The 15,080-nt window shown below is 37.2% G+C and overlaps 1 protein-coding gene across 1 annotated transcript in view; it reads right to left on the bottom strand.

Annotated features, from left to right (window-relative positions):
* The window catches only part of LOC121379815 (helicase with zinc finger domain 2-like), a 76,618-nt gene that overhangs the window by 15,194 nt on the left and 46,344 nt on the right, over positions 1-15,080 (bottom strand). Inside the window, exons 16-22 of the mRNA XM_041508467.1 lie at positions 14,332-14,439; positions 13,088-13,605; positions 12,440-12,746; positions 11,161-11,321; positions 2,855-3,046; positions 1,232-2,036; positions 723-804 (exon numbers count right to left, since the gene is read on the bottom strand). Coding sequence (XP_041364401.1) covers positions 723-804; positions 1,232-2,036; positions 2,855-3,046; positions 11,161-11,321; positions 12,440-12,746; positions 13,088-13,605; positions 14,332-14,439 — 2,173 coding nt within the window. The remainder of the gene's footprint in view (positions 1-722; positions 805-1,231; positions 2,037-2,854; positions 3,047-11,160; positions 11,322-12,439; positions 12,747-13,087; positions 13,606-14,331; positions 14,440-15,080) is intronic.

The following is a 15,080-nucleotide window of genomic DNA, read 5'->3' as shown; positions in this document are numbered from 1 at the left end:
ATAGAAGGTGTGTTTCTGATAATTAGATACTAGTAAAAAACCCACAATTTAATTAATAAACAATTATTATTTATTAATAACAAATGGAACACTAATTAATAGATATGCTACTGAACGTTTTTTGTTTTCTTCCTAGTTCATTTAATTATTATTATTTATTTTAATTATTATCATTTTTTTTCTCTCAACAAAACTGGCCCCTTGTCTGGGAATAAGACCACCCCATGCTAAGCTCACAATGAGTTGTCTTGGCCCCCTGGGCTTATTTCCGGTCAAATACGGTAATCTAAAATATCATAAAAACCCACAAAAATAATCCTTACCGATTCACATTATTTTATGTAGTTATAAACGTTTTAAGTGAATATATGTGAATAAAAAGTGATAAATTTGTACCCCCGTAACATGGTTTTTGTCAAAAATTAACCCATTAGTCAGAAGGTTAATATCAACCCTCAATACTTGTTTCATTCAGTTCACAAATATAATATAGCCGTCTTAAAATAAGGGGGAACAGGAGTGTTTTCTATTAAAAATTCCATCACGTTTGTTCGCAATCAAAACATGATTCCAACTAGGAGTCTTTTTAATGATATAAAAAATACACTTCATCGTTTAGAATTTCATTTGATCAACAGCAGTAAATTTTCAGTTTATCATAAATAAGCTCTTTTTTTTTCTTACAAAGTATGTTTTATTAAATAAAATGACATCCTACTAACCCTGAACATCGTTTATTCTGCTCACATTCACTGATCGCAATTCCCGTCTCTTTTTCCGGAGTGCATTTCGAATCTGCAACACCTGTATGCATGGAAACAAAATAACTAAAGATCACTGAATGTATCTTGAAAGAAATGATTATTTTTTGTACATGTATTACATAAATTGATAATGCATCTAAGAAGATGCACCATTTTTATTTATTTTTAAAGCCGATTTTCAGTTAACGTCATGATTTTGTTAAAATTCTGTGACATCTTTCCATCCTTCTTGAATATTCTATAAAAAAGCCAAATAGCAGCCATTGAAAGTTTTGTGTGCTTTATGTCCCAGGTGATGTGGTTACAATCTAGTATGTGGAATCCGTGTTATGGTAATGTTTTTTTTTTCACAATTTATGCCTGGACAAATTGTGGGGTGGAATCTAATGGTAATTAAATGCAGAAAAGTAATTTATTTTAGTTGTAAAACAAGGTAGCTCAGACTTCAAGCCAAAATGTATAGTCACCTGGTCATAATATGCAGTAACAACCATTATGTCTTCAGCTTTTCGGGGACCCCACTCGACTGGCCAGTTTATATATAGTTCGTCCACTCGTTCCACCACCTCCTGTATCTCTGAAATATTGTAGTACGATGTACTATCAGCCTCCTGAATTTCGCAGCCCTGAACTGCATAAAACACCAGCGGAGTAATCTCAACGACCGAGGGAATAGATCCCTGTGCCTTCAGCTGGTCAGGACCGCCGTAGAATATGGCCGAGATGAATCGCAGAATCTCCATCTTAGTTCTGTAGTTGATACTGAGGAAGATGTTAAGCGGGCTTGAGTTCCTCTGATTGAGCTGTTCACGGAAACTCTCGTAGTGTCGGTACAGTCTCTGGAGCAGAGAGACATGGAAGTTAAGTTTTCTAGCCTCGGGGCTGTATACGCGCGGACTAATTTGCATGTGATCTCCTGTCAGGACAATACACGTCTTCTCTGTCGCCAGGGACAATGGCATGATGGTTTCACATTCTAGGACTTGTGCAGCCTCGTCTACGAAGATGTGCGTGAAGTAGCCACGTAGATTCAAGTGCAACAACTGTAGTGATGTCTCCACTGTTGTTATCACCAAACTGTGCTGCATTATGTCCTCGCGACTGGGTGGAATGAAGTTATCCCCCCTGTCTGTAATTGCACAGTATTTCTGTACTTCTGGCCAAACAGTGTTTACACGGCGTTCTTTGAAATACACCCGTCTCAACTTGTTCTCCAGTTTGAACTTTTTAAGAAATGGATCGAGGTAATTGGAAATATATCTATCTGCAGCACTGCAAGAAATGAAACAAATCTGATAATTTAATGGGACTGCAACAACAACAGCAGCAAGTCTGTGAATAACATACTAAGTACTAAAAAACTACTTAGAAACATTGGGATAACATACATAAATTTACATGTGTGTTATTCAGTATTCTGATGTGTAATCACAATGAAATATAGATTATTTAATTGTATGGGTTGATTTTAATGTTCAACTGTGGAAACTTTAATAAATCTCAATACATTTTTTAATATATTAACTTCGATAAATTAACCATTTTTCTCTTAATCTGTGTGAATATTATTATGGCTGTCACATTAGTTATCAAGATGTGGTGATGAGGTCTACATTTTTTGGAGATAAAGCAACCTTTTAAAACCATTACAGTCCAAATGTGATCTGCATAAATTGTGGCATATATTTAAATAAAATGCTTTAAGTACATTGTCAAATCGTTCTATCTTTTGTTGTGTTGCAACGAGTGCCGGATTAAGCAGCTGCAAGGCCACAGCAAAACAGTAACATATTACAATTTCCCCTCCCACCAGACTACCAAAACCTTACATTGTGATAGTTAAACACACACACACCCTTACTATCCAAGGCTTACACAGTGACAAAAATAAATAATTCCAGTTAGTAGAGTAGGTCTATTAACCATAATGTGTTAGTATAAAAAAAGAAAGAAAAGAAAAACAAAACAAAAAACAACAAAAAAACGAGTCCATCCGCTGGGCCAGTAGCCTTTGCTACATCTGCTATGTTTTTAACCCAGCACTGACTGCTAAACACAAAAACATCTATCAATATGTTATCTGAATTCACCTGTTTGACTGTGCACAAATTAAAATGCGAGCAGATGATGACTCTTTAACCAAGACCATTGCTGCCTGTGCTAGTGTTTCCGTCTTGCCTGTTCCAAACGGTCCGTACATTATAAATGGAGGAGAATACCCAATGTGCTCGGCTACAATATGTCGGACTGCCTTCATCTGGTCCTCATTCAGAACCTTGGAACTGAAGCAAAACAAAACATTTATGTAAGGAACAGTCCACAATTATTAACATTTTGCCAAGCATACAAACAGTATGCTGGAGAAAAGGAGTTAATGTCACCACATGTTTAAAAAATGCCAAATAAGTTGGAAAAATTATCAAAGACAAAACCAATTATGTTTACTAACTTTTTTAGGATGGGCAAAGGGTAGGAAAAAAAAAGAAAGAATAAAAGTTACTTGTATTTTGAACACTTGCTTTAGCGTGATAGGAATCCAACTTCTGCCACCATAAGCATCTAAGTAAATGGTCATCCATCATAAGGTTTTTTTAAATATAACTTTAAGGTAATTAAAAAGTTGGTTTTTCAGGTAACAACAGATAAAAGATATATAATAATAGGTAATAAAAGATATATCATCTGGGTTATGCGTAAACAATTATGAAAAAAAACAGGAAAGCAACATTACTCTTAAATTATGAATGTGTCATGTGTAATACAATTATTTTGTGGGGTGTTATATGATTATTTTGTGGTGTACCATATTATTTTATGGTTTGTAATATGATTATTTGTGGTGTGTAATACAATTATTTTGTGATATGTGATACAATTATTTTGTGGTGTACAATATTATTTTATGTCAGATCACCCAATGGGTTAAACCCTACCCTCTCAAATTTCAATGAAATTTGGTATATAAGGTTATTGTGGCCAAAAAAGCTTAATCGGACCAACAGTTTCCAAGTTATGGCCTTTTTTTTTTTTTTTTTTTAAATTTGTCAAAAAAGGACGTGGCCGTCCTTTTTTAAATTGCCATAACTCAGCAACCAATGGTCCAATTTTGACAAATGAGGTATCATTGGAAAGGGGGAATTACAAGGAATCCAAATCTGGCATTATTCCTGACACTTGGGTTACTTTTGGGCTGATGACCTTTTGACCTTGAAATTGACCTTGTGGGACACATGACTTTGAGATGACCTTTGATTAAAATTATAGCCCAACATGTTATCGACAACATATAAAAAAATTGGAGGTGGGAAATGTTTCATTAGTCAGCAATTTCAGATTGAAATATGTTTACCTGCTGTTGTTCTATGCTTTCTGTATAGACTGCATGCATTTCACTATTAAATGTATATGCGTCAACACTGTAAATGCCATGAATGTTAATGATACAATTTAGTGTGGCAACCAGGCAACCAATTGATTAAGGAAAATAGAGTCTATAAATCACTACTGGTAGTTTCCTTCATCTTTTGATAATTTTATATATTATTGTATTTCTGTTTATTTGAGGAGTCTGACTACTTGATTGAAGTCACAAGCTTTCTAGTCTTTAACTATCCATGTTGAACAGACTTTGGAAATTCTGACTGCTTTTGACGGCCAGTGGAACTGCCTTGAAGGTCCATGAGGGTGCATGAACTTGACGTTATAGTCTCAAAATTCCTCTGAAACTTCATCCACCAAACCAATCCAAGGAAGACCATCATAGAGGCTGCAGACAAACTTCTGCGCCTTTATCTCTAGTGGAATTTATGAATCATCAGTACTATCATCGAAATTGCTAGTATTTTGAATTGGTACCAATTCGGGTGGATTGGATTGTAAACTCAGTTTGAAAACCTGCATTGTAGACTGATAATGGGACAAAATGATGGTACTGCAGGGTTTTGTTTAACGACACCACTAGAGCTTAACCCTTACAGCGATGAATCCCGCTGTACCGGGATCCGCGATCGTTTTTACTGACGACGAATCCCGCTGTGCCGGGATTTGGAACCTACTTTGAATTTCCCTCCATTTTGGTAATATGATTACCCACAATCACTTCCGTTTTATACCACTTCTGTTCGTAACAAGCATGGCTGTGTAGAGAGAACATTTTTTACAAATCGACACACTTTTTGATTTTTAGCGAATATTTTTCATCGAACGTTAAATTTTTTCCAATGATGTCTGATTCCGAGAATAGTGGATCAGAAAGTGATTCATCTGATGAAGAAAATAATGACGATTTTATGTTATTTCGAGACGAACAAGAGATCGGACGACAACGGATTTTGGCCATGTTTGAAGATGACGATGATGAGATTAATTTTGATGGGTTTTTTACCGAACTTTGACAAGGATCCTGCTTTCAGTTTTTCTAATGAACAATCGGACGACATTTCTTCAGCTGTTTATTCGGGACGACCAGGTCCAATGCGGATTTTTGACGGAAGTTGTTCAGCACTTGAGTACTTTCAGTTGTTTTTTTACAGATGAATTGTTTGAAAACATTTGTTATTGGACCGACAAAAACGCGTGTTACAAAATTGCCACGATCCCAGTAACAACAAAGCAGAATGGATTCGGCCGTCTTTGTTGGAAATAAAAAGTTATTTTGGAATTAGACTAGCCATGCTTATGTGTGTTGACTGCCCCAGAAATGAAAGATACTTTTGTGAAAAACCAGACAAGTGGATATTTCATACCCCAGGATTTGCAAAAGTGATCACGTACCGCAGGTATACTCAACTGAGTAGATATTTACATTTTTGTGATGAAACTGATGCTGACAAAAATGACAGACTTTATAAAGTGAGACCTTTCCTTTCTTACATCCAAACTAAGTTAGAGGAAGAGTATTATCCATCTAAGAACATTTCCATTGACGAATGCATGATCCCTTTCAAGGGCAGATTGGGGTTGAAGCAGTACATAAAATCAAAACCAACGAAATGGGGAATAAAGGCATTTCTCTTGTGTGATTCTGCGACAGCGTACTGCTACAGATTTGAAATCTATGTTGCTAAGAACAATGTGTTTGAAGGGGAAAAGATTGGGCTAACAACAGCTGTTGTTCTGAATTTAACTAAAGGAATTGAAAACATGGGACACATTTTGTACACGGACAATTTTTATACCAGCCCTATCCTTGCGTATAATTTGAAAAGTCTTAGCATTGGAATTGTTGGAACTGTTCGTAAAAACAGGAAAGGTTACCCCAAGCAGCTTGCTGACGCCAAAGATCGAGATCTACGTAGGGGCGTGTGCAAATGGATGATGTCTGATGGTATGTTGGCGTTGGTGTGGAAGGATAATCGGTTGGTCCACCTGCTTTCAACAGTTCACCAGCCGGATATAGATGTTGTTTCACGTCGAAACAAACAGGGAGTTTTGGAAGATGTGCGATGTCCACAACTGATAAAGGACTACAACAGTTGACAGGAATGATCAGATGTGTCACTACAGCAAATCTGCCAAGCAGTACAGATAGTACATGCGTCTTGTACTAAAGGGACTGTTGTGGTGTATTTTCAATGCATACGTTATCGAGGGCCACGTGATCGATCACAAACCTGGCAGGGGACGAGCACGTGATTTTCAACAGTTCATCGATGAACTTGTTCATTCTTTGGTTGGTGACAACAGAGCTATCCGGAAAAAAAGGAAATGACCAAGTGTAGATGTTGAGATTCCTGATCGTCTTCTGGATGTTGGGTCTCATTTTCCGACAACCGAGGATGTGGACAGTACAAACCACACCTGTGTTGTGTGTACAAAGAAGCACCATGTTTATTCCAATGCAAATGGAGGAGTATCAAGAAAAGACAATCCTTGTAAATTGACCAAGACAATTTTTAAATGCAGTGGTTGTGCCACTTACTTGTGTGTAAAGAAAGGTTCAACATGTTTCCGAGATTTCCATACCAAAGTGGAACACTGGAGATAGTCAATTCACTTACCTGTACAGTTCACCTTTTTATATTTATATTTACATTTACTGTTTAATTGTTTACCTTTGTGTTTCTTTGACTGAGGAATTCTTATTGTACTTATTATACTTCATGTGTGTGTATGTGTGCAACACACAATTCTGTGACATTTGGATTGTGTATTCGATAATATGACATTGGACAAAACTGTGTGGATTTCAATTGTATACAGGTTTTTATTTTATGTTAAGGTATACACTGAATAATAACAATATCAAATATATTTATACATGTATTCTTCACTTGTATTAAAAATGTGACTTTAATTTAGTTGAAAACAAACAGCTTTTGTGTTATTTTTTATTTTCACCTGTAATTGCAATTTATTTGACAGATAATAACAAACAATTTTTTTTTTTTTAAATATTACAAACAGTCTTGTCCTTTTATCTCACTAAATCCAAAAGTTTGTGCTTCTAACTATAAAACTTAATCTAAGACAGCTAATTTAGTAAAGACAATGGAAATTTGCTAATTAGGTCAAGGAAGCCATCGTCAAGGGTCAGCTTGTTAGCAGGGAGCAATCGGTGAAAGGGTTAATTATTTATTAATCATTGGCTATTGGACGTCAAACATTGTGTAATTTTGACATATGGTCTTAGAGATGAAACCCATTACGTTTTTCAATTAGTAGCAATGGATCTTTTATATACACCATCCCACAGACAGGATAGCACATACCATGGCCTTTGATATACCAGTTGTAGTGCACTGGATGGAGCAAAAAATAGCCCACTGACAGGGATCATTCCCAGACTTGTCGGCGCACAAAGCGAGTGCTTTACCACTGGGCTACATACCGCCCCTACCATCTAGTTAACTATGTACAATGAAATAGCATTTGTTTGGCATTTTAAAAAAGTTCCATATATATGACTATTTTTCTTTATGACAATTCCATTTTTTTAAAATTCTTTATCCATTAAAAAAATTAGTTTTACCCTTCATTATTTATACATGTACTACATTGTAGGCCTATCACTAAGTGCTATAAGTAACTTTTTTCAGTTGGATTCTCTGCTGCTTACAGTACAGGCCTATGCTTGAAACCTTAGAAAATAAGTGTCAAATTGTGATGCAGTACCTATGGTGAATAAACAAATTATTATTTAGCAATCTTACCATAATGACTTGCTCAATGACATGCTGTAGACTCAAAATTTTAAAGTACATACATTCTTCACTTCATCAATAAGGATGTAAATGTACAAACATAAGTGTGCCAGTAGGCCTACAGACCACAGATAGTAATTAATCTTTAAAATAATTATCAATACTAATTACATATATAAGTAATAAGGATCAATTAGTTCTTTTGTTTGTCAGTTACCTACTGGAGATTTTCTGATACTTACATCTTAATGGATCTTGGAATTGGAGGGAAATCCCACATCTAATGGATAAACATAAATTTCTTCGATTTTAGATATTCATGTAGCATGCTCTGAATTGGGGTTTGGGGGGGGGGGGGGGGGGGCTGCAGTTTCCTCCACATGGTGTCCAAAGTCCATTCAAGGGGCCATAACTTCCTTTCAATGTAGTCCCCATGGTAATATAGTTTAGCCTGTTCTAAACAATATGAGATGTCGGCACAAGATGTTTTTGATAATTAGGCAATATTTCAAAAAATTAATTTTAAATTTGTTGGATGCTGGACTATATTGTTAGAACATTCATGACATTTACAGTGTTCATGCATGTACATTTAATAGTGCTTAAATACATGTGCAGTCTATACACAGAGAGCATAGAACAACAGCAGGTAAACATATTTCAATTTGAAATTGCTGACTAATGAAACATTTTCCACCTCCAATTTTTTTTATATGTTGTAGATAACATGTTGGGCTATAATTTTAATCAAAGGTCATCTCAAGGTCACATGTCCCACAAGGTCAATTTCAAGGTCAAAAGGTCATCAGCCCAAAAATAACCCAAATATCAGGAATAATGCCAGATTTGGATTCCTTGTAATTCCCCCTTTCCAATGATACCTCATTTGTCAAAATTGGACCATTGGTTGCAGAGTTATGGCAATTTAACAAAAAGAAACTGTTGGTCTGATTGAGCTGAAACTTGGAATTGAAATTGGAGAGGGTAGGGTTTAAATTTCCTTTTTTTGGGGGTGATTTAACACCCTATAATATGATTATTTTGTGATACAATTATTTTGCACACTTGGTTTAGAGTGAGATAGACAACCCATTTCTGCTACCATTAGCCTCAAGAAACAAACAGAAGTGAGGAATCTTTTATCTACACTTAGACATTGACAGGACAGTTGACATGACCTTTTAATTACCAGTTTTTGGATGGGAGAGGAATAAACACAACTGATCCAACAAGAGTGATTGATTGAACAACTCATCACACTCCAGGCGATCACTCTACCAGTGAGCTACACTGTGCTCCAAAAGCCACACTTTACAAAGGGAACAGGTGGGATTTAGGTCATCACACTCCAGGCGATCACTCTACCAGTGAGCTACACTGTGCTCCAAAAGTCATACTTTACAAAGGGAACAGGTGGGATTTAGGTCATCACACTCCAGGCGATCACTCTACCAGTGAGCTACACTGTGCTCCAAAAGTCATACTTTACAAAGGGAACAGGTGGGATTTAGGTCATCACACTCCAGGCCATCACTCTACCAGTGAGCTACACTGTGCTCCAAAAGTCATACTTTACACAGGGAACAGGTGGGATTTAGGTCATCACACTCCAGGCGATCACTCTACCAGTGAGCTACACTGCTCCAAAAGTCATACTTTACAAAGGGAACAGGTGGGATTTAGGTCATCACACTCCAGGCGATCACTCTACCAGTGAGCTACACTGTGCTCCAAAAGTCATACTTTACACAGGGAACAGGTGGGATTTAGGTCATCACACTCCAGGCGATCACTCTACCAGTGAGCTACACTGTGCTCCAAAAGTCATACTTTACACAGGGAACAGGTGGGATTTAGGTCATCACACTCCAGGCGATCACTCTACCAGTGAGCTACACTGTGCTCCAAAAGTCATACTTTACACAGGGAACAGGTGGGATTTAGGTCATCACACTCCAGGCGATCACTCTACTAGTGAGCTACACTGTGCTCCAAAAGTCATACTTTACAAAGGGAACAGGTGGGATTTAGGTCATCACACTCCAGGCGATCACTCTACCAGTGAGCTACACTGTGCTCCAAAAGTCATACTTTACACAGGGAACAGGTGGGATTTAGGTCATCACACTCCAGGCGATCACTCTACCAGTGAGCTACACTGTGCTCCAAAAGTCATACTTTACAAAGGGAACAGGTGGGATTTAGGTCATCACACTCCAGGCGATCACTCTACCAGTGAGCTACACTGTGCTCCAAAAGTCATACTTTACACAGGGAACAGGTGGGATTTAGGTCATCACACTCCAGGCGATCACTCTACCAGTGAGCTACACTGTGCTCCAAAAGTCATACTTTACAAAGGGAACAGGTGGGATATAGCTCAGTCGGTCGATTGCTCCCTTGAGGTGCTTGTGTCGCAGAATCCAATCACACTGGTGGATCCATTCAGCTGATTTGTTTCTCGTTCCAACCAGTGCACTACAACTGGGCTATGGCTGTGCTTTCCTGTCTGTGGGAATGTGCATATAAAAGATCCCTTGCTGCTAACGGGAAAATGTAGCAGCTTTCCTCTGATGACTACAAGTCAGACTTACCAAATATTTGACATCCAATATCCGATGTTTTCTAGGGTGTCGTTAAACAAAACAAACTACCAAATGTTCAAAATTTGGTTTAGAACAATATAGAATACATGCATATTTTGAATACGTTAATAATAATTCTGGTTAGCCATCGAAGAAAAACATGGGTTATGTGGGATCCGACTTATTTCGAAGGTTTTGGAAGAAAGGGGATTTTGATGTTATCATAATCTTTATGCAGAGTGAAAAAGATGGTTTTACACACCCAAAGATATCCACAATACAGACTTTCAACTGAAGGGGCAGGACGTAGCCCAGTGGTAAAGTGCTCACTTATGTGCGGTCGCTTTGGAATCGATCCTCGTCAGTGGGCTCATTGGGCTATTTCTCGTTCCAGCCAGTGCACATCAATTAGTATATCAAAAGCTGTGGTATGTGCCATCCTGTTTGTGGGATGGTGCATATAAAAGATCCCTCGCTACTAGTGAAAAAATGTAGTGGGTTTCCTCTCTAAGACTATATGTCAAAATTACCAAATGTTTGACATCCAATAGTCGATGTGCTGTAGTTGTGTCGTTAAACAAAACAAACTTTAAACTTTCAACTGAAAGTTACAATGTACCACATAATATGAAATTAAAACTATGCAGAAACTATCACTAGATAATCCACCTGATTTTAAAGATATGGCGTTCGTTCCACTGCGGATTGACTTTCACAATATCTGGAAAGACGATGTCGGTGTTCTCTAAGCAGTCAACGGCGAAATGCATGCGACAAAAATGTATGCGATTCATCTGGAACTGAACCTCTACTTCAACATTTGACCCAGCCTAATGACAGCAAATAAAGAACCAAGATTAGTACACGAGGTATTAGTTTAAGAGTTGTTAAAAATCTCAAATAAAGAGCAAAGATTAGTACATGAGGTATTACTGTAAGAGTAGTTAAAAATCTCTTTAGATTCGACAACACTCAAAAGAAAGTATCAATTATTATATCTTTATGGACAGCTGGGAAATGAAGTAACACTTTGCTAAAAATAAAAAGCAATTGTGATTATGCTGTATACAAAATCGGTCTATTATAATAAATTCTCATGCAGCAGAAGCAAATGATGATCAACAGAATGATCAATACCATCATCAGACCAATGAGGGCAAAATTATTAAACATCAAGTTAAAAATAGAAAAGTATTTCTCATGGCAGGGCTCCAACTTAAGAATGTGTTACAGAAATTTTGAAAACTTTTGGCCGGAGGCAACATGATCACAATTTAACTTTTGCAACAAATAAACACAATTTAAAATTTATTTTTTTATCCCTGCCATCGGTAAAGCTCCTGACCTATGATAATTCATAGTGCAGCCATGGCAACTGCTCTAAACATTGTTCTTATATATAAATAATTTAACAATATTTGTTACATATCCTGCTCCAAAGTCCCAACATATTAATTCTGTAGAAATGTTATCCTGCTCCCAAGACCCAACATGTTAATTTTAAATGAATCTCCAAACCTCGAGTTCCAGAGCCTGTACACAAACTGGAAGAACACACAGGTAAATATATTCTTACATATTCTGCTCCCAAGACCCAACATGTTATTTATATAGAAATCTCCAAACCTCGAATCCCAGAGCCTGTACACAATCTGGAGGAACACACAGGTAAATATATTCTTACATATCCTGCTCCCAAATCCCAACATGTTATTTATATAGAAATCTCCAAACCTCGAGTCCCAGAGCCTGTATACAAACTGGAGAAACACACAAGTAAATATATTCTTACATATCCTGCTCCCAAATCCCAACATGTTATTATATAGAAATCTCCAAACCTCGAGTCCCAGAGCCTGTACACAAACTGGAGCAACACACAGGTAAATATATTCTTACATATCCTGCTCCCAAATCCCAACATGTTATTATATAGAAATCTCCAAACCTCAAGTCCCAGAGCCTGTACACAAACTGGAGGAACACACAGGTAAATGTATTCTTTCCCACGGCCATCAAAGTCGTAGTTACTCGAGTCCAAAATGTTGGCCTCAAAAACTCGTTTCTGACTCTCACTGGATGGAGCAAACCAGATTTTCTTGACACTAGTGAGGATTAATCGACCGGCGTTTGTGTCCTCAGTCAAATTGTCCGACAGAGGCACTCTCATAAACAGCTCTCCTGGTCTAGCATAGAATGAACCTTTAGTTAAAGAAATATTGTTCTGGATTTGAACAGTTGTGCAGATGTTGTAGCTGAAAATATAAATTAAGGTTTTTAGAATAAAATGATCGAAAGTGATTTGTGGTATTTCTCTTTTCACTGTTACAAAACCCCCAAACAAATGACTGTGCAAGTAACATGAAACAAAAAGAGTGAAAATGTTAAAGTTATTTTAATTACATACAAGGTCTTAAAAAAGCCCTAACAACTGCTTGTCCCCCCAAAATATAAAAGGTGGTGTTATGTATGCGAGATATTTCTGAATGTTTTGAAAAAAAGTAGGACAAAGGATATAATGATTTTTATCTACATTTTCCACAGCCCCAGTTAACTAAGATGGATGCTCCACACTATGAAAAACAAAGATGTCTACCTAGATATAATTTGATGTCTGGTCAGCTCTTCCAGCTCTAACAGTTTGTGCATCTTGTGAATGTAGTTGTTGCGGTTCAACTCGGCGATTATACTGTCCTGTGTTACAACCCGTTCAGATGCATCTGGGGCCTTGTATCTCTGCAAGAGCTGGTCATCAAAAGGTTCTGTCGGCTCAGGCTGTCGAACTATTTCACGGTTCTGACTCGTCCACCTATCAAAGGATAACTTCTGGCGGAGGGACTTGACCACATTGTGTACATCGTGGTTGCCCACTTCTACAGACAGTTTGCGAACCACAACTGGATACATGCCAAAGTCGAAAATTACCCACTGACTAAACGAGCCAAACATACGTCCAGTGAACTGGATGATCACTCGATAGCAGTCATTGCCGTGATTGTCGACATCCTCAAAAACATCCCCCTGAGCGATCTGATGATTTCTGCCATCTTCCATTTGGATTGTGAAATGCAGTCTGTCTTTGTCCAGCAGTAAGGCAGTTTTTAACAGTGGAAACTGTAAATGGAGAAAAACAAAACGTTCTCTCAGAAAAAATATTAATTTTCTGTTACTTCAATATTAGATTTTTGTTTAAAAAAGGCTTTAATACTAAAATACTGTTTCAATGGCGAGTTTGTCTGCAGCCATTTTATTGTTTAAAAAATATATAATAATAATAAAAATACAACAAACATTCTGACAGTACTGCTAACACACACACACAAAAAAAAGGCTGTCCCCTACTGGGCCTACCAAATATTTGGTTCTCCCAACTTCAAAGGCAAATCCCCACAAAAGTGTAATCCTAGATGATAAAGCAAATTTCAGCTCCATATCTAGACACATAGTGACAAAATAAGGTCAGAAAATTATATGTGGGACAGACAGACAAATGGCAGACAGACAGACAGAGAGACAGACAAATGGCAGACAGACAGAGAGACAGACAAATGGCAGACAGACAGACAGACAGATGGCAGACAGACAGACAAATGGCAGACAGACAGACAGAGAGACAGACAAATGGCAGACAGACAGAGACACAGACAAATGGCAGACAGACAGACAGACAGATGGCAGACAGACAGACAGAGAGACAGACAAATGGCAGACAGACAGACAGAGAGACAGACAAAACCAGTATGGGACTAGTAAAAGGAAGAAATGTCTGAAGAGAAAAAGGAGTCCGGTAACTAAAAACAATGTATTTATCCATGTGGGTGTTATTAATGAATATCTCACTTGTGATCTGATGATAAACGACCAGGTTACCACAGCATTCTTCTCTTCCTTGTACACATGCAGTTCATCAGCACACTGTACAGCAACACCGTTTACCTCTTCAGATAACTAACGAAAACAAAAAAAAAGGACACCAAATAAAAAGCATGAAATGACATTTCAAGTTTCTTCAGAGTCGAGTGTGTGAGTGTTTGAAGTGTGTAAGTACTTAGATGCTAGTATTAGAAGTATGATTATTTAATTATGAAGAAATAATGCACTGCTATTCATTCCCAGCTCTCTTCTTTCACTATTTAGGTAATTTCTAACGCACAGGCCAAGCACCATGGTTGCTATCTTATTTTCCTATCTGTAATTTTTTCGCAGTTCAAGCAATTTAAATTGCTACTTGCTTCTTTATCTTAAATGTGTCCTTGACTACTAAGCATTGATTGTTGCTCGTCTTTCTCCCTTGATGTCTTTGCAATGTTTTTGTAAAAGCATGCTGTGTTTATCGTTGTTTTGTTAATTATTGTTTAATAAATAACTGTTAAATGTTCATCATTGTTGTTGTTCTTTGACAGCCAGTTATTAATTATAGAACACTAAATTAAAATAAATAAACTGGGGAAAAGGCAATACAATTTGAAAGAGATGTAAACAGTTTAACTTTTGCGAAAATGCCTGTTACAATTTATTGATAAATGTATAAATTTCCCAAAGAGCAACAGTTCAAAAAGGTGGAATCACTTTCAGCAATCAGCAAGAAA

Source organism: Gigantopelta aegis, chromosome 8, assembly GCF_016097555.1.
Source record: "Gigantopelta aegis isolate Gae_Host chromosome 8, Gae_host_genome, whole genome shotgun sequence".
In the NCBI taxonomy this organism is placed as follows: Eukaryota; Metazoa; Mollusca; class Gastropoda; order Neomphalida; family Peltospiridae; genus Gigantopelta; species Gigantopelta aegis.
The sequence above is the reverse complement of the archived record's forward strand: the minus strand, read 5'-3'. Positions and strand labels throughout refer to the sequence as shown.